Consider the following 20,080-nt stretch of genomic DNA (forward strand, 5'->3'; position numbering starts at 1 on the left):
CTCACCCCATCTAAGTAAAACAAAACTTCCCTGGACCTCAGTAGTACTTTTATTTAGTGTTCATCTATCCCTGTTTCTGTTGACATCTCAGATAATGCTTTTTTTGGTCTGACTTGAAATCAACAGAAGCTCAATTTTGTCCCAGGAAAACCACAGCTGGAATTAGGGTCAGATTGGGTTTCCATATGTTTTCTTTCTAAACCAAACAAATCAGCTCCAACTCATCTTCTTTCAGGGAGATCATGCTTTTGACATCTTTTTTATATGACTTTCGGTGCTATTTAAAGATTATTTTTACTTGTATCAACTTTGACTGCTGTGTGTCTATATATTTTACATGGCAAAAAAAAAAGACCAATAGTTCAAATTTATTCTTTCTCCTTAACTTTGTAAACCTTACAGACAGATTCAGTCAAGATCTGTGTGAGCAAATGTCTTCCAAGAAAATGCCCTTATAGCATTTGAAGAAAATAGACTTCTTGGTATCAACTTACAATAGGGTTTTTTTGTGAACTATCAGCTGCATTGTTCTCTGTAAACTCGAAAAATCTGTGCTCAGAAAAGGTTAGGAATTTGCAGGAAAGGTTCACATTAGCATTGTGACTATACCACAGCAGCTCTGATGCATCCCACAGGTGAAATCACTTTGTTTCTGGGAGTGGGAAGTTATGGTAGAATTACATTTTTAACAGTCTATATATTTAACACACAGAGAAACACTCTGTACATGGGCTAAGGGTAATATTTCAGAGGAAGGGGCAGAAAAAAAGAACTTTTTCATGGAAATTTGAGAGCTGAGGAGGGAGTTTTAAAATTTTAGCTGCCCTTGCTGGACTGGCTGAGCAGAGTGAGAATCTGGCAGTGTTAGGGGTCAGCTCTGCAAGCTGAGGCTCAAGTAAACAGGTGGAAGACTGCAATGAAGCCAGCCTTCTTCTTCTGCCAGAGACTTAGTTCATGGATAAACACTAGACTTTCACTTCTGCAGTTTTAAAGACCTCCATCACTCTGAAAAACACTGCCTTCATTCATCATAGTAAGGGGTTGTTTTCTTTCTTTCTTTTTTTTTTTTTTTTCATGGTCTGCAAGACTTCTCTCAAAAACATCACAGATATACATTAAAAGCCATTGACATATTGATGTTTTTAGAAACAAACAAACAAACAAACACATAAAGGATGCCATTTCATATTAGCTACCACCCTTTGGAAGTTATGCTTCTCAGCAGAGTAGGGTCATCTGTGGCTCATGAGCAGATTCATATACTCCAGGATAGCCCTGCATAGAGCCCATGGAGTTACTAAAAGAGTTTTCACCAAATCACTGGCTGATGTGTCTGCTGCAGATGTCCTTGCCATCTAGCATGCCCACAAGCTGAACTGTGAAAGACTAGGAAGTTGCCCCAGTATCTTAATCTGAAAGCTAAAAAGTGGATTACATCCCCTAAAAGTTTGTGCAGCCCTTTTTTTTTGGAACCAGCTTCCTCACTAGCATGGATTTCACTCCTTCCATTGTCCTCCAGACCCATCTGTTAGCTATTTTCTGGTTCAATTGACTTGATCCATCATGGTCCTTTTGGCAAACAAAGAGAAGGATATTGAAGATGCACTGCTGGAGGGTTTTTCCTCTGCAGCTTGCATGCTTTGTCCCTTCTCTATTTGCCATCTCTCTCTCCAGTTCAGCAAGACTAAAGCCAAATCATTCTAATTTAAATTGTGTGACCCCTGTCCCAAGACTGAAATTCTGGGGAGAGAATGGGAGAGTGGTGATGGGGCAGGAGCTGCCACTGATCATCACGTCTGCAGGCATCTGGGAAAGGCAGCAGCTTCTGCTCTCCCTTTCTCCCTACATGTGGCACTCCTCAGGACATTTACCACTTACTACCCAAGTCTGTCTTTGAAAACTGAAACTACTGCCCATTTCCTTTACTTTTCTGGGTGAATAATCCTCAGCTTTTTTTACAGAACATTACATTTTTCAACACTTTGTACAAATAATGAGATAGTTCTCATGGTGGTCTAATTATTTTAGGTGGGGGAAGTCCAAGCTTAAAATAACTTGCAACAGGCCTTTCAGTGAAGTGAGGTGGGATTAAGGCTACTCTTCCAACTCCAAAAGTCCCAGCAGGTTGCAATTGTTGCCTGAGAGACTTAAGGTCAAGACTACAGGTCAGCCAGATGTGAGAGGACAAGCTCCCCGGGGCCTAAAAGCTGGATGGTGAGCTGGCAGCACTTGCTCAAACTGATTGCCTGTATTTGAGACTGGCTCCCTCTGTTCTCTGCAGACACCTTGTAACCCCTCTGCCTCAGTCTTACCATTGCAGAAGGGGAAACCAGCAGGAGATTTTGGCTGTTGAATAATCTGTAAGACGCTCTGAACACACAAGGGGCAAGACAGAAGAGAGGAAGAAATAATCAACATGCGATGCTCATGCCAATACAAACGTGTGTCACATCAAGCAAGAACAACAGTGATGTTGCTCAAACATGATGCTTCCTTCCTGAAGGAGAATCAGGGTGGTGAGAATGATGAGCAGGTGTTGGACAGGCAAGAAACTGTAGCACTAATGTCTGCAAATGGACAGCTTAGAAACTGCTGACTTTAGTGCTGTTAATGAAGATCACCCTGAGCAAACCATTCTGCAAGTGATGCTGGGGACCAGCACAGGGAAGGAACAGAGCCAACATCTATTTCTGCCTGGCAAAAGCAAACAAGCCAACACACACACACACACATGCACACACACACTGTGATTGCTGTGATTCTCAGAGAGTATTAGCAAAGGACAAAACCTGCATAACTGCCATAAATTATAAAAGCCCCCCTCAATCTTGGTTAATTCTCTTGTAAAAAGGGAGGGAAAAATCTGGAGCAGCTCAGCATGAAAGCAATTGTGGGAGGGTTAATAAAGAGACAGCACTGAGGTATCTAGTTGCTAGCCCTGATATCATTAAGTTAGTGCACTAGAAATGTCGAGGTAAATGCATAGCAGTGAATCACAGTCAGGCATGATTAACCTTGGGTAGTCTGAACTGAAAATCATTTACAAATACAAGGTGCTGAAGAACATCACAACAGACAGTACATTGAAAGTCATTCCAAGAGGGGAGTCACGCTGAGCGCTTTGTGTATTTGCACCATTTTTTAATTATTGTCACATTTTGCACGTGGGAGAATGGAAGACCCCAGACTCCCAGCTCAGGGAGGAGTTTCTTTGGCCCTGCAAGGACCTCTGAAACATGTGCACTGGTTGGAATCAGTCTGCCTTGCATAGAAGTTTTCTAAAATAAAAAGTTTTAATTGCAACAGTCTGAGCCTTACTGAAAGGACAAACAGATTTGCCAAAGAAAGACTAAAATCCTACAACTGCAAATACTAAAGAACCAAAGACCCCTCTTCCTTCATCTGTACCCACGTCTAAATGCAGCCCTCCAGACTAGAGGTGGTAAAACTGGGGGAGGGGGGGGGAGGAAGAATTTTAATAAAAATTAGGTGTTTTTAACAAAATTTGTGAAAGTTTTCTGACCCTTGAAAATTGACCCTCTGATCACAAAACCAAAAGAACAAAAAATCACTGGATATTTCTGATCAGTCCCAAAAGTTTGGAAATGCTCAGCAAAGCTGTAACCATACGACCCATAGAGAGCTATATATATTGTGTACAACAACAAAACCCCTCCAAATACAGAATTCTCATGGCTTTAAAAGCATTCAATTACAAGGAACATGAATCAACCAGGGAAGACTCCAGACAGCTTAACACTTCAGTATTGTTTGCACCTTTTATTGCAATTCTTCAGTGCCAGCTCAGGTGATTATTGTGAATGCCAAGGTGGTGAAAGCCATAGGAATACCGTGCAAAATGTTACAGCTTAGATTTCCTTCCCGCTTTTGCATCAGTCTCATTCTCCTAAATCCATCTCCATTATCCTTAGCACTGCAATAACTGCCCTTATTCATCTGCCTCATTAGGATGCTGCATCAATTAATATGCATCATCTAATGCATACTATTTTTTTAATGTTTAATATTATTATCAGTGGAGAGCTATGTCGTAATGAGTCTATCTAGGGAGTTAATGCACACAGGAAAAGTCCCTATGCATAATGCTATTCCAAATGATTACTGTACCCAAACCCTCTGAACAGACCACTACACATCCTGCAGTCTCTGTTTCTGTACTCTCAGAGGTTACAGATAGCACCTCTGGTCCTGGGGCTCCAGGTCTCAGGGTTATGTTTGTTTTTGAGGACCTGGAGCAAGGCACAACGATTATCGTGAGGGGAGATGTCATGTTAATGTTTGGTTCACAAATGCCTCCCTGCCTGATTCAGGAGGGTAATCAACCTGTCCTTTGAAGCTGCATAAATAATGTTTGGATGGAGGTAGTATATCTGCACCAGGGGTTGAATTAACAGCCATTGAATCATATAAGCTTGGCTAGAGTGTGAGGCTTGTAACATGCCTGAGGAAAATAAAAAAGACATTTTCAAGAAAAAAACATTAATTTACTCCTCCCCATCTTTTCTGTTATTTTCCTCTAGGCAAACATGACTTACTTTGTGGGGGGTTTTTTTGTTGCTGTTTGTTCCATTTTCACAGGGAAACGCTGATTCACAGTGAGATGCATCCAGTTTCTCCTTGTCAGGCCTGAACGTGCTGTCTCTCTCCTACATCAGTGTTGGTCCTTTTTAGCACCCCTGCCAGGAGATGCCAACTGGGCTCCTTTGACACTCTGAGGGGAGTGACACCTCGCAAGAGGGTGCAGCCTTTTTACCCATAGGGACCACTGGCAGCATTCGTGCCCCTTGCACAGCCCTGCAGCTCCCAGCTGGGCACTGCTGGAGCTCTTGCCCAGGCATGGTCTTCTCCACGTGCGTCAGGGAAGAGAACATCCATCTGCAGACAGACCAGGCACACAGGCTCACACATCCATGTGCAGGTGTGCACTGCAGGTTCTCCTGGCTGTGCATCGTGTGCACAGGTGGGAGTTGCTACAGCCCCAAAAGAGCAGAGAAAGTTTGTATTTGCCTGAGATACCAGGGGTAAAAAGCTGTCCTAGGAGATGGTGGAAAAGAGAAGAAACCCAGGAAACAGCAGGGTAGCATAAAGAGAACTGCGGCATTGGTGTGTGTCTATGTATCAGCATGAGTTGCTTTCTTTCACTAACACTCACAGATCCAGCCCTCTATTGAGTAACATGAACACCTTTAGTTTGCTAGTGGCTTTTATTTGTCTTCAGTTTTTATCTCTGGTTTTCTCTTCTACTGTTCTCAGTTTTGCATCTCTTTCTGAAAACTTGATGTTCGCAACTCCTTTTTCTGCTTCTTAACTGTATCCCTCTCACTTTCTTCCTTCTCTTTTGACACAGCACTTGTTGGTTCCCTTCTTCTCCTCTCCTCTTTTTACCCCTGCCTCCATTTCCATGGAATTTCTCCAACTGGAGGGGCCTCTGGTTGCTGAACGCAGCAATTTATCAACAGTAACCAGTTGCTTCTGCCTCTAAAAATTGTTCTGGGAATCCATGTATGCTGTGGGGTAGCCTTAGAATATAGTAACAATTTAAAGGTAAGAATTATAAATATACTGTATCTAGTAGACAGCCCAGTTCAAAAGGTTGTACCAACATCTCTTATTAGGCAGGGAACCTTTCACACCTAACGAGATTCTGACACACTATATAACCCTGTAGGTAGTCTCAAATCCAATCCATAACCATATTGGGGTGTACCTCTGAACCCATATTTTGGGTTCAGCGATACCACTATTGCTGGTTCAGAACTCTTACAGGATTTTAATCCAATGAAGAAGAAGAAAGGAACATTCCTCATCAATAAAATACTAAGTAGAAAAAAACACTGTTTGGAGAATGGCTTGCATTTTACATATTTCTAAATATCAGCAAAAATAAATGTGTTCATTTCTCCAAAATACCTCCAGATGGCATTAAAACCCTTCTTCTTTTGGTCTTTATTGCAATATTATTTTAAAAAATGATAATTATTGAAATCATTCTATTAAACGTTCCCAGCAATCATACTATCAGAAGGCATAAGGTTGCTAATGCTTAATTCATTTAATAAGTTTGTCTGAATGTGCTTGCACACTATAATTACATTCCACAACACAATCTGCAGGACAAGTCATTTCTTACACCATGTCAAATCTTTTTCTAGATTAATTTCCAGAGGATTTTTAATGCGTATTTGCAGCAGAAATCAAAACGTCCCACAATAAATCATTGTTATTGTACCTCCTTCTGTGACTACTTTTGGCCATGTAACAAATGGTGACACCTTGTGAGATTTACATGATATAATGCTCTGAATTTAAATAACAGGAATCAGAAAACATAAATTATGGGCCAGATGCACTCTAAAATTCACATGACTGACTGTTAGAAGAACTTCCCTCTCTCAAATGGGATTAAAGAGGTGAATGGTTTTGCAGAAATTCATAATGCTCCTGCCTACCGGTTATTAAAAGAATTCACTTATCTCGCTCAGTTTGGGAGACTGATGCTATTTTTTACATTTTTTTAACTTGCAGCTCATCTGTTTCATAGACTGGTTTATGTTGGCAAAACAATTCAGTCCTTTGTATACTAGAGTAAAGAACGGTAAAAGCTTCTATTGTTGCACTAAAGTGAAGGTGAACACTGATATATTACAAGTGCCTGTTCCTATCTATTTCTTGACTTCTTTTGTTAATTCAAAAACATCAACAAAATCGTGAGAGACCAGAGATAACTGTAATTGGATTTCAAGTAATTCAGAGGTGAAGCTGCAGACTGCAGTCTTTTAAAATTACATCAGTACATCAAAGGCATATGTGACATGATGTTTTTTAGCAAGTGTGACAAACTCCAGCAGCATTAAGGTAATGTTGAAGTAAGGTTCTAAAGGCCAGCCTTGCACAACCACAAAAATAATCTCATATCTATTCAGCGTGATATGGAGCCATTTCACTTGCAAAGATCGCTGACTTACTAGCATGCAGAAGTTCTAGGAATAATTAATGTTTAGTCATTATCTAAAAAGCCGTTTTACGAAAAGCATCAGTGAAAGAGCTTTATCTTAATGAAAACAAACAAATTCTATTTTGCCCAACAAATCTGATAAAAACACAGCTGCCTTCTCCAATCTTAAACACAAATATGACTTACGATGTATGGGTTGCGCTTTTCTCTGGGGTCTTTGGCTCTACATCACTTTTCCCTTTAAAAGAGAAGAAGAAAATGACATCAGAAATGGGTCAGTATGGAAACTGCTCAGATGTGACACATCAATGCTTTATTCATTGCTAACACTGACCACTCCTGCCACACACACAGACAGCTGTGGAGGCAGCAGCAGGGCTGCAGGGGCACTGAGGGAGCATTTGCAAGCAGGGGGTCAATCCTGACTTGACTTTTCTTGTCACTGACACGTGCTCCGGAAATGTCAGGCAGAGAAACTCTGCAAGAGGAGATGCTTAGAGGACACAGGCTTCAGCAGGGACAGCAGACCCTGGAGCAACTGAAAGCATTTCTCTAGGGCCCTAGAGCTCTGCTGCTGAGAGTGTACTCCATACAAGACGCATTTGCTCCAAAACCCTGCTCCAGGAAGAGTAATTATTTCATACAAAGCAAAACAGCATCAGCAGGAGACTAAGGCAGTGATCAGGGCGCAGTTCTGCCAGTGGATATTTTGGCTCACATTAATTTTGACAGATTAAGGATTTGATCTTTAGCTTCTGTGAGTGGGGGCTGGGGAAGCCCTCTTTGCTGTGCTAGCATAGTCACACAGTGCCAGGAGAAGTCAAGTACCCAAATGCTTGAGAAGCATCAGAGGCCCAAGGGATGCCTCTTCACATTTCCTTATGACTCATATGGGTCCTGGCATGCTGGCTTGTGATGATCCCCATTTTGGGTCCAAAATAATGTATCTGCCCAACACAGTTACATAGCACAGACAGTGGGAGGCAGGCTGCTGGCAGATGGGGCGGAACTGCTTCTGCTGAGTCAGGCCAACTCCTTCTCCCTCCTTTCTACCCCTCCTGCCAGAAAACAGTAAGGCTGATGTTTGCTGTAATTAATGTTCTCTGAGTAACCAGACAGAGCTGTGCTCCAGTGTTAAGATTTCTGTGTAGCTGTACCATGGATTTAGAAGGTATGCTACTCCACTTGAATCACCTTGAACTTGAATTCTGCGCCTAGTGACTGTGCAGATGCTGCTCCTCTTGTGTGTTGCTGGATGCTAATAGCTGTCTACACATGAGTTTATGTTGTCTAGCAGACAAGGAGGCGCAGAGGTTGAATGTGACTGGTTTACTGATGGACGTGTTTTTCTCCATTACCTTTTAATGAGCTGTGTTAAGCCAAAATCCACCTATTCCTTCTGAAAAAAATGCGAGAAATACATATTTTGGTCAGGCTGTTTTGGTGTTGCCTGACATGCTGCAAATGAGCAGCATGAGTTGAGTGGGTTTTGGATCAGCCCTGACCTAGTCCATGCATATGAGCATCACGCATCATCCATTTGCTGCTGATGAAGTCCTCGCCCTCAGTTTCCATAGAGCAACAGCTGTAAGGATACCTCTGGAAAACCCGCTGCTGCCTTCAGAACAGGCAGGATTCTGCTACCAGTGTTCTTCCACTGCTGTACAGGAGGAAGCTGAAAGACACTCTAGGCAGTGACTTTCTGTAAGTAGCTGTCTTGTAGTGGAAGTTCTGGGTATCAAAAACACCTTGACACAGTGCTTTTAGATCTCATCCTCCTCTCTCGTAGGGTTTGTGTCTACTCAGCTGAGGTGCCTAAACTTTACTGAACGGGATGGGGAAAGCTCTGGATGACGTCAAAACCACCAGTGCCTTCATGGACCTCTAGGGAAGCTCAGCATTCATGGTAAGAGGACAGCTAAAGGCACCTAAAATTTAGGCATGAACAGGGCATCCACACAGGATGGAATACATCCACTCCATAATCTCTAGGTCACTCTTCACTTTCAGCAGAGACCTCAGAAAGTATATCCAGATGGTGAACTTGCTGGCCAGGAAGCTGTTGCCTCTATATATGTTTGTCAGCCTTCCGGAGCCTGGAGCTCATCTGCATTATGGTAATTTGGAACAAGAAACCAAAACAGTAACAGTTGGCATATATTCAAAGATTCTCTATTTGTAACTTGGGTCTTTTCTAAGTGATGAATTATTACCATGAACACTGGTTTGTTTGAGTGTGAGAGACAATATGGATTCCTGAGTGCTTTGCCAGCAGAGTTCACATCAGTTCTACTTTCAGCAGTGTATGTTAATGCAGCAACAAGGGAAAGAGCATACGTACTGTGAGGAAATGGAATCTCTATGATTTAGCCAAACTGGATATTAATGGATTACCCTACAGTAAGCATTTGTAGCTGCTTTTATGCTAATTGTCACTTAGCATACTTCTGTGTGGAGAGGAAGGACGAAGCCTGTACAGATGGTAGAAATGCATCAGTCCAGCCTATTAGAGTAGAAAATCTGGCCATTAATGCGTTATCAGTTCTTACCAACTTCATTCTTACTTGACAGAATCTTAGAAATTTTACAAATGTGTATAGCCTAAGCATAGCTGAATGTCACAGATATGGTACAGATAATATTTTTGGATAAGGGCATGTTACAACAACTTCGCTGTTTTACACTCACTCTTGGCCAAACTAAGATTTGCTTTTGATTTTTTCACCTGTCAAATGCATGCAGGTACCATTGTGGGAGGCTGGCATTTGCTGAACTGCTAAATCTTCTCTAGTTTTGACTTTTTATGGGCAAATTTGTGCCAGCCTTTGCTTTTCTTAGCCTTTTTTGGAATTAACAAAAAACAAGCTACCCACCTTGCTATGGGATTGCTGTTAGTACACTTTGTTTCAGATGCTAAGCATCGTGTATGTCTCCTGAAACAGGTGTGTGTGTGTGTGTCAGTGGGTGAATGCAGAAAACGTACAGTGGAAACCATCAGTCCACAGATCCTTAGCCACAGAACGGGGAGGTCTTTGCTAGCTCCTACCTCATCTCATGCAACTTCTTTCCTAACCTTTTCAGATACAAGCAGAAGACCTGTCCAGATTTCTCAAATTTCAAAATAAAGTTCAACTGAACTTTTGTAGGATTTCCCTGTTGAATAGTGGGTGGCCAGTAAAGGAGTTCTCTTCTCTTAGCTGGAATTTTGGTGAATCACTCAACCAGATTAAGTTTCCCTTTCTGGGTAACAAGGATAAATGATATTTATTGTGATGGAGTAGTATAATTTCAGCTATTATGAGGTTTTAAATGCTTTGATTTCCTTGTGGGGGAAGGATAACAGAAATTCAAATGCTATCCATGAGAAAGACAATGTTGGCAGCGGCAGTAAAACCATTGCAAATGACAGGCTCAAGAGCCACTCCAAAGAAGTCAGGGTGCAATGGGAAAAACCAGCTAATTTGGACTCTGAAGATGTGCACTTGGATAACACAATACATTGACCATTAGATTTCTTTCCCACAGAGTAATTTGCTAGTATTTCCTGGCAGGACCCCTGGACTCGTGAAGAGAGAAGCCCACACTGGAGCAGGTTGGCTGGCAGGACTTGTGACCCTGTGTGGGACCCACGCCGGAGCAGCCTGTTCCTGAAGGACTGCACCCTGTGGAGGGGACCCATGCTGGAGCAGTTTATGAAGAACCAAAGCCTGCGGGAAGGGCTGGTGAGAAGTTAATGAAGGACTGTCTCCTGTGGGAGGGACCGCACACTGGAGCAGGGAAGAGTGTGAGGAGTCCTCTACTTGAGGAGGAAGGAGTGTCAGAGACAAGGTGTGATTAACTGACTACAGCACCCATTCCTTTGTCCCCTGCACTGCTGGTGGGGAGGAGGTAGAGAATTTGGAAGTGGAGTTGAGCCCAGGATGAAGAGATGGGAGAGCAGAAGGTGCTTTTAAGATCTGATTTTATTTCTCATTGTCCTATTCTAATTTGATTGGTAATAAGTTAAATTATTTCCTCAAGTTGAGTCTGTTTTGCTTATGACAGTAACTGGTGAGTGATGTCTGCCTGTTTTTATCTCTACCTATGATCCTTTTGTTGTATTTTCTCTCCTGTGTCCAGGAGACTAATAGAGCAGCTTTGGTGGGCACATGATGTCCAGTCAGGGTCAACCTACCACACATCTGAATCATTTTGTCCCAAATTTCCTTTGAGTATGACATACAGGACTGGTAAAGTCTATGTCTCATTCTAACTGTACTATATCTGATGTCTTATTCCAGCACCTCAACAGGAATTCTCATGGATACAGCTATCAGAAGTAGTCAAATTCTCTGTGATACTAGGAAAAGTGCCTGGGTGTCTGACAGTGACCCTAACTTTTGCCACCAATGAAGAAAATATTTCTGCATGGGTCCAGCTGTTCTTTGGTTTGGGTGCCATCAGCTAGGCAATACCAAGTGTAGCTTCTGACCAGCTGCAGATTTTGCTGAGCAGGATGAATGAGGAGATGAGAAGCTGGAGGTATTGGGGTGTGGGAGGGATGGGGGACTTGGAAATGAAGTGGGGTAGGAGACTGCGGGAGTAAGAAGCAGGGAGAAGTTGTAAGGTCATAGGATCAATTTTGTAATACACAGGAAAGCAGGTTTCATTAAAACTGCAGAACAACCAATTTTGTTCAAGTGTTGGAAGAAGGAAATACTCAGCTAGGACCAAAGCTGGCCAAAAACTGTGGCCTCTGATGTCATTGCAAAGCCCTCAGCTCAGCCAGTGTGTTTGTCATGCTTGTGCCTCTGCCTGTGTTTGCATAGCCCTCTCTATTATGGTTCTTTAGTGCTTCTTTCTTTCATTACTCTATTCATTATTTTCTGACAGAACCTCATACCCTTTGCCTTTTATTATTTCCTTAGTGCTGGTACTCACAGCAATATCAAACCAATGCCAGCAATTAAGTGACACCACTGCATGTTTCTTCACAACATTGTCCTCCTCATGCTGACCTTCCCCCAGTGAAGAGCCATACCGTTTAAAAAGCCTACATCTCCCAGTCTTGTGTCTCTGGATGTCTTTTCCTTCACACAGTGGGTGACCAGACCCTTTCAAAGCCCTAGCTACCAGCTCAGGACATTTTTCATCTTCAGTCACAGCCCTGCAATTTGCAAACAGGGCTCTGTGTTGGCTGACAGGTCAGGAAGCTAGCAAAATAATTCTTTTGGTTGTGATGATTTTATGTGGAGAGCAGGATAGAATCATGTATTTTTAATATGCAAGACAACATCAACAACCATCAGAGGTGTCAAGGGAGAGGATTAATATTTCGTTTTGCAGAACAATTCAATCTTCCTGTTTAATACATCTGCTAAGTTTTTTACCATAGCTAAATGCGTAATTAAAGTGCTACTGATCTGTGCCATGATTTGCAAACTGGAGTCTGCTGGAAAGCCCTGAGCAGGAGCCACACAAACACATATCACTCCCCTACCCACACTGCTAGCCAAAAAGACTCATGGCCATAGGGTCTTTGAAACATTATCTAGTGTTAGTTTGGCAAGATTTATGTAGCTTAGTACTGTGCAATGGCCAGAAAATATACCACTGAGTATGAAAGATAAATGATAACAAGTTTTCTTGCAGAATTTTCTGGCAGTCTGGATCTGGCTGTGCAATTAGGTCATCTCTTTTCTGGCTTTCCAAAAAAACCACTCTTTTGCCCTTTCAGTCTTTCTCATTTACATAATGGAACAGTGATAATGAAATGAATACTTTTTGTTGTTCCCAGGCCACCAAAAGAGCTGACATTTTGATGGTCACTCTTCAGTTCTCCATATTCGTCCATAGCTGAGTATTGCCTGCTGAGGCTCTGTACTGTCCCAGTCTGCTACTGATCCCTTACTTCATCAATCACTTCTTTTTCAAAGTCATTGTCTACCCCTCCACCCAATGAAGCCAGAAAATGAGTTGGTACTCACTTGTATTGCTGTGTCCTGTGGATCCCTGTTGTGACTCCTACAGTAATAACAGAAAAAAGGGAAGGTGTATTATTTTTTCAGCAATTTTTTTGCTGCAATACTTGCTTGGACATTACCTTAACAGTACAAACAGCACTGATGATTGTCCATTTGGTTTCAAACTAATTTTCAATTACAAGAATAAGTCCAATATTTCTTGGAAAATCCATTAATTCTTAAGATTGTAAACTTATTTCACAACAACCCTTTAATGGTGCAATTCCTTGTTTAGCTATTACCACTCTCCTGCTCACTATTCATGTATTGATCAGCCAAAACTCGTCTATTATCTTGTACAAGTTCAGATGAGAAGACAGAGGGAAGGCCAATATTGTTTCATGGACCATTGGATCCCTGAGGTAGTAGCACAGCTGGTCTTTTCACATGTTGACATTGACAGCATCAGAGAATGAAAATACAGACTAGTTCTGGGTCCCTGAGATTACAAGGCTGACCTTGTATGACAACAGCAATATCTGTGAATGTGGTGCAATAAATCAGACCATTTTCTCCTCAAGTGCAAATGTTCACTCACTGTTTTTCATTCAGAGAATTTGTTTGCATTCATAAAAATATAAAAGAAGGCTATGAATACAAATATAAACCATAACAGAAAGATATTTAAATTAAGGGAAAAAAGAATACTTTGCCACGGACGCAGCAGGAGAAGTATCCTGTATGTAACTCTGCTTCTGAATAACCCAGACACACACAGGAATACCACCTCACATCCATGCTGCTGTTACAACTGCAGTTAAGACTGCTCAGAGAAGCCAGGCACCCACAGGAACACATGCAGTCATTTTCAGTGAGGAACTGGGCACTGAACCAGATCCCTGGTCCACAGAGGCTGAGGGATGAGCCAAACACACAGCTCATGGAGAGAGGAACTGCAAGTCCCCAGAGAGCTGAGGATGCTCCAACTTGGTTGGGCTGAGATTGTGCTGCTGAGACAATCAGGAGAATTCCTCAGGGGCTTGGGGTCCCAAGAGCTTCTTGGGCCCTATAAACAGAGGTTGGCTGGACAGCAGACCCTGGCGTCTTGAGGGCTCGGCTGATCAGAATCCCTCGATCTGCACAATTTGCTCTGGAGTCAAGGCTGTCCAGACTGCATGGCTTTGATCTGTAATTTCAATACTATAATACACATCTGCAACTCACTTCCATCCTACATACCTGTAATGTGAGATGTCAGATTTTTGGGCACGCCCCAATAGTTTCTACCTTCTACTGTAATATGAAAAGATCTGTACCATGTTTCACATGCCAAGAATAATTTCTCAGTAGTTTGAAATTGTGTACTTTTGACAAATTGCATCAGCTTTTTGTGAATGTTTCTGATGAAGAGAGATTAAAGCCTGTTTTTTTCTGGTGACTGAATGTAATCTTAAAAAGTCAAGATCAGCTTGCAGCAGTGATGTACTGGTATGTACAACTGAATTTAAATGCTATTCTTGTAGCCAACCACACTCCCAATAAAAGTAGGCTTTTAGAGCATGTTTAGTTTCCAAAACAGAGAATTTATCTACCTAGAGAAGTTCAGGGAAATGCAGTAATTTTGAGGGAAATATCTTCATATTTGTAAAAATGTTTGAAACTTCTAAACAAGGATCTTGCCCACTCTTTTACCTTTTCATTAACCTCAGGAAGAATGCACCATCCCCTTTAACTGCTGAGCACAGTATCTTGCCTCTGCCAAAGGCTAGTAAAAATATCTCATAGAGGAATATAGAATGGTCTTACTAATGGAGGAAAAATGAATGTAACTTTAAACAAAAGGTGAAGTCTTCATTTCTGAACATTATTGTCCAGTGTATTTCCTCCAGCTTGTTAAAATCAACAAGAAAGGAAAAAGCAAATGAATTGAGCTTGTAAAGAACAACATCAGTATGACAACTTAGCATCTGCTGAGAATAATCACCCAATAGCTTTGTGACAAGAAACCAGTTCTCCTGGAGTGGCTAAATTAATTCCCAAATAACAAAATGATGGCTGATCCCATAATATCATATACACATAACTAGAAATCAAACACCTGATCGAACTATCAAGACATAAAATCACAGTAAAAATGAAGAAAGAGAGCAAAGCATGCAGCAGAATTAACAGCATTTTTTCCTGCACAAGAGAATTAATACTTGAACATGAAAGCTCATCCACACAAGCATCAAGTGAGCTCTTATTTACAAATTTAATTATTCATTTAAAGTTTATTTATTAAGATGCTTTTAATAAAATTACAATCAAGAAATGCCTGATCATTTGTACATAACAAAGCGTGGCTGAGAAAGGAAAGCACACACAGCCTGTCACATCACACATTCATTCAATTATCCTCAAGCTTTGAAAAACAAGAAGCAAAGAGACTGTCATTGCCCCTTCCTAGTAAATTCAAGAGTACAAATTAATTCCAGAGAGAAAGAAAATTCAAAGTTAAGGATGAAATGTAACTTTATGCCCTCCATTACATAAAGGACAGCTCTCTAACAGTGCTCCTCCAGCAGTGCAGTATTTGGAAACCTACTGGGCACTGCCACGTGTCACACGTGACTCAGACTCTCTTCTCATTCTTGTGAATCAATGCAGACCTCCCATGTTAATGAGGCCTGATTTCATATAGAAGTACAGCATATGCACATCCATCCCCTCCATCAAATGAGCATTTAGTTATATTGATTGATACAGCCACATGTGCAGTTTCAAATGTGCAATTCTGTTATATTTGTGATATATAAATCTCAGATATTTAGCTTTTATTACTAGACTGATTTCAAAACCACTCTAGCTATAGTTGCTGTGGCCTTTGCAACTCTAATAGCCTAATTAATAAATTTCAAGTTTCAAGCTGTCAGACAGCTAATTACTTGAATTGCAGGTTAAAAGCAGTGTGGCGTGAATGCGAACTAATGATGCTGACACTCAGTTTTTTATGGACAGAAACATAGTTATGATTTGCATCCTTGTAACAGGGCAGGAGTCCTACAAGCTTCTCTTTTTCCCATTCCCAAAATGATGAATATCTTAATATTTGGGAACTGTCTTCTGTTAAAAGCAAGTGTAACTTCTCTTGCTGTAAGAGTTTTTGCAAATGAATTGAACTGATGTCTTAGCACTGCTATTAAGACTGAAGAGCAATTCATGTTACCATGCATGACTTGGAACTAAGAGATGAAGCTGTTGCCCAGAATTTAGCCTTTCAGTCTTTACTGGCTTTGGTCACTACTTAACTGACAGAACCATTTATATGAATAATGTGCGATCCACAACAGTTTGGTGTAGCCCTCAGGTTTTAAAAAGTAGGGATAACTACGTGGATTACCTGTGGGAAAGCTTTCTAAGAGCTATGGAGACATTCCCTATGAGGTCCAATAAAGATTTTACTCCGTGCTTTGTGAAAAGCAATAGCTAGTTTATGAAGGTTTGAAAAACACATTTGAAAAATTAGGAAACCATTTTTTGCATTTTGGAGCCTGAAAAGCAGATGCTTTCTAAAGTCGGTAACAGTACAGACTAATGTTAAGCCACAGAACAGCTTTTAATTATTTTAAAATAGAAGTGGTGTCTAAAATTAACATAATCTATGGCCAGTAATACAGGATTGTTCCAGGACTCTGGTGAGTTTTTTAAGGTACTTCTTTCCCATCTCACACACAAAGCACTCTCATTTCTGACCATGCAGACCACCCAGGCCACAATACAGTTGTGATGTTATTGTATGTACAAAAGTATGCTCGTATGTTACTAGCTGAAATCTTGTCCATCCTAAGCTTAAAAAAAATGGAAATTCTACTTTGGCAAGAGAAAAGGAAACCGCCTTGAAAAGGATCTTTAAAAATGAATGGTAGATCTCTGAAATGGCTCTGCAATTCAAAATAATAGAAAATTTCCCAGAGAGATGGATGAACAGGCAGAGAGAAGATGAGAAAGTCAATATCAACCATTATTCACATATCTTTGCTCTCTGCTCTGCGGTTCTCCTATTCCTATATTTATCACAATGCATTTAGTTGTGAGGAAGTGGATTCACGATGGCCACACAGATGCGCTGACAGGTGCACGCCTTGCCCGTGCACATCTGCACACGTGTCACACAAGCACACCGTGTGGTGGCAATTGTGGCAGAAACTGCAGCGCTGCAAGCACCACTTCACTTTGTCATCCCTATGTGGCACTTCACCTGCTTGTAAGCTGCTGATCCACCTATCTCCTACAGGACTTACTCTAACTTAACAAGCCTCTGGCCTGCCTACCATCTTCAATCAGTTGTCTGCCTTCAAGCAAATAGTGAGTTATTTCCTTCTTTTTCTTTCATAACATGCCAGAGATATTTTGGTTTACACCCCTGATACTTCAAAATCATGACACTCTCATCCACAGAAAAGCTGTTTTACTGTAGGCAAATGAAGTTTTCTTGGCTTTGTAGTTATAATTATTCCCTAAACTAAATTTTGCAGAATGGACTTAAAAGTTGCCAAACGAGCTTGCTTTAACAGGAGAAAGACTATAAACAGCATCAATACCATCTTTCAAGCTTGAACACTGCATGAAATATGCTTGTGACATCTAAACAGTATATGGTGATACAATGTGAAATTTATTGGCTCTTGCACAAGATATCTGATTTCATTGCCTCCTGACTTACCATGTATAAATAATGTGGTTTCCCCAAGCTTGTGCTGATGAGCTTTACCACGCTGCACTGCATCCTCCCTGGGACACATCCTATAGTGGGGCAGGTTTTAAAGGACTATCAGCAGGACTAGTGGCTTTGGTCTCTTGGGGAATCAAATATTTCCACGGCAAATGCTTCTGTGGCCCCTCTGAGTATCTCGGCACTGGGCTGACAGCCTCTCTAGCAAAGCTGCCCCTTTGAAGCCAGGCTGGTGGCAGGAGATGTGTGCCCAGTCCTCAGGCCCAACTAGAGGCCAGTGTACTAGTGAAGGCCTGCTCAGACCTCAAAGGTTTCAACACAAATCTCAGATGGTGAAGCCAAATGACACAGGAGCAGTGGATGCAAGGAGGAGCTCCCTGACATTCCACAGCTGTCTGTGCCCTAAGGTGTCAATCAGGAGCCTCAGCAGAAGCCACCCCATCTGGACATCCCACCAGATACACCTGTGGTTTTACCTTGCTGTGAGGAACCCATGACCCCCACACCATCAATTCTGCTGCCAAGAGATGCAGACTGTAGCCCTGCTGAGGCTGTAAGAAGGGAAAAGACAGGGAATACTGGCACACACACATGCATATCATCAGCACAGCATCAATCTCAGCCCAGAGACCTCACACACTTAGTCAGGGCTTGTGTAGGACATATTGTGAGGTGCAGGAGGAATGTTTGTACATGATGCGGAATGTCTTACCTTGTTTGGGAAGGGAAACTTGCTTTGTTCTGCCTTTCCTGGTGTGTGAATAGCTGACAGTGGCGGAGGCCATGAATGGGTCATCTCCTGAAAAACAGTATTGTTCAGCAAAATGTATTGAGAAAGTCAGTGGAAAAGGAGACAAGGACAGCATATCAGTAGCAAGAGTGCCTGGGTAGTGGAATATTTAAGTTACTGCAGCTTCTAGGAAATGCCCAGTTTTCATATAATCTAGACAAAACATGAGCTACAATGATTTTTACAGACTCTTGAGAGCAGTTCTTAAGCACACTCTCATTTTCCTGAATAGATAATACATCTTAAGTGCAAGAAGTTTGATTTTTCTGACAATCTGCAATACAGTTCAATCACACAATGTATTTGGGCTGGTGAGACTAACAGAACATTCTTTTGTAGATGAGAACAGAAATTTCAGTTCATGACCAAGTGATGGGGTACACACAGTGGACTAATCACACAATAGATTTCACAAAGTCAAAGTGGTAAATGCTTACCACTTGCTAGCAGTTAATTCCTAAAATTGCCTTTATCATTGTAAAGGAGTTGAATAAGTTCCTAACTCCAACGTGTTTGTGCCTTGCAGGACACAGATATGTGGCAAGCCCTAAACGAGGCGTGCTGCACACCATCTTTTTCTTCTCCCTGTTTTGTCTGGAGGGACATTTTTTCATACCTAAGAGACAGATGCAGCTTGACCTGACTTTTATGCAGTCATCCTTGACCCAGCTTCAGGTAGCAGGTAGGCACACGTTCAATACTGTTATGATTTAAGTCTAAATGAGTTGGTCTCCAAAGCAAAGCTGCTTTTGGGGGGAGATAAATGAAACACTTCAGACCATTTGTTCCTCTCTAGTGCAGGATGTTAAGGGACAGATTTCTTTTTTGACATGTTCAGCACCAACAGCCACAATATTTGGTACACAGTAACTTAAGAGAATTAATATGAGAAATAGAGCCAAGCATGACAACCCTGAAAGTTGGCCCATACGTTAGAAGAACTGAAGAGAAAATAACATCCTGCCTAAGCAGGGGGATTTCTGACACTATCAAGAGTCTGCCTGGCAGATGCTTTGCTGGGTTTTGCTACCATTAGCTGACTGTGGAGTTGTTTCTCAGTGATATTTCAAGGAGCCATGCAGAGATCCACAATCAGTCCCGAAATAAAACAGGAGTTATATTTCCATGACTCATTCCTTTTTAAAGAGAAAAGAAAATTTTCTTGTTTGGAAAAAAGGATGTGTGAGTCTCTTGCCCATCCTTCATTAGTACTGATGGAACTGCTTCCTGACCCAGCATGGACTGAGCTGCTGCATTTTTTACATAGTGGAAAGTCTCTGGCTGTTCTGCCAATGAAAGGACCAGCCCTTTCAACACAGTTTATTAGCAATAAATGTCACCTTTAAAGCATTCTTGATAAACAGTTTATTTCCTAATAAAAATTGCATTCTTTTAATTTATTTGAAGCTAAAAAGTTACATGATTTATTATACTTCTGTAATCTACATGCGTGCCTCTAATCAGAGCATCATCTGGTTTGCAGTTTCAGTATCAGAATTGCTTTGCTTTTCACTTCTTTGAGGCAGATCATTCATCTTATGACTTCCTTATCTGGTAAGTGCCAGCAATAACAGTATATAGCAATTTTTAATATACAGTAACTTCTTAAAACTCAGGCAGCAAAAAACAGAGGCAATCAGATTGCTCTTTGCTACAAG

General features: G+C 41.4%; 1 protein-coding gene across 1 annotated transcript in view; it reads right to left on the reverse strand.

Moving 5' to 3' along the window:
- Window positions 1–20,080, reverse strand: part of AFF3 (ALF transcription elongation factor 3) — a gene marked incomplete at both ends in the record, with an annotated part of 311,611 nt that overhangs the window by 106,387 nt on the left and 185,144 nt on the right. Inside the window, 3 exons of the mRNA XM_082278052.1 lie at window positions 7,163–7,214; window positions 12,943–12,979; window positions 18,345–18,431. Coding sequence (XP_082134178.1) covers window positions 7,163–7,214; window positions 12,943–12,979; window positions 18,345–18,431 — 176 coding nt within the window. The remainder of the gene's footprint in view (window positions 1–7,162; window positions 7,215–12,942; window positions 12,980–18,344; window positions 18,432–20,080) is intronic.

Source organism: Coloeus monedula (assembly GCF_965178545.1).
Source record: "Coloeus monedula genome assembly, chromosome: 3".
Classification (NCBI taxonomy): domain Eukaryota; kingdom Metazoa; phylum Chordata; class Aves; order Passeriformes; family Corvidae; genus Coloeus; species Coloeus monedula.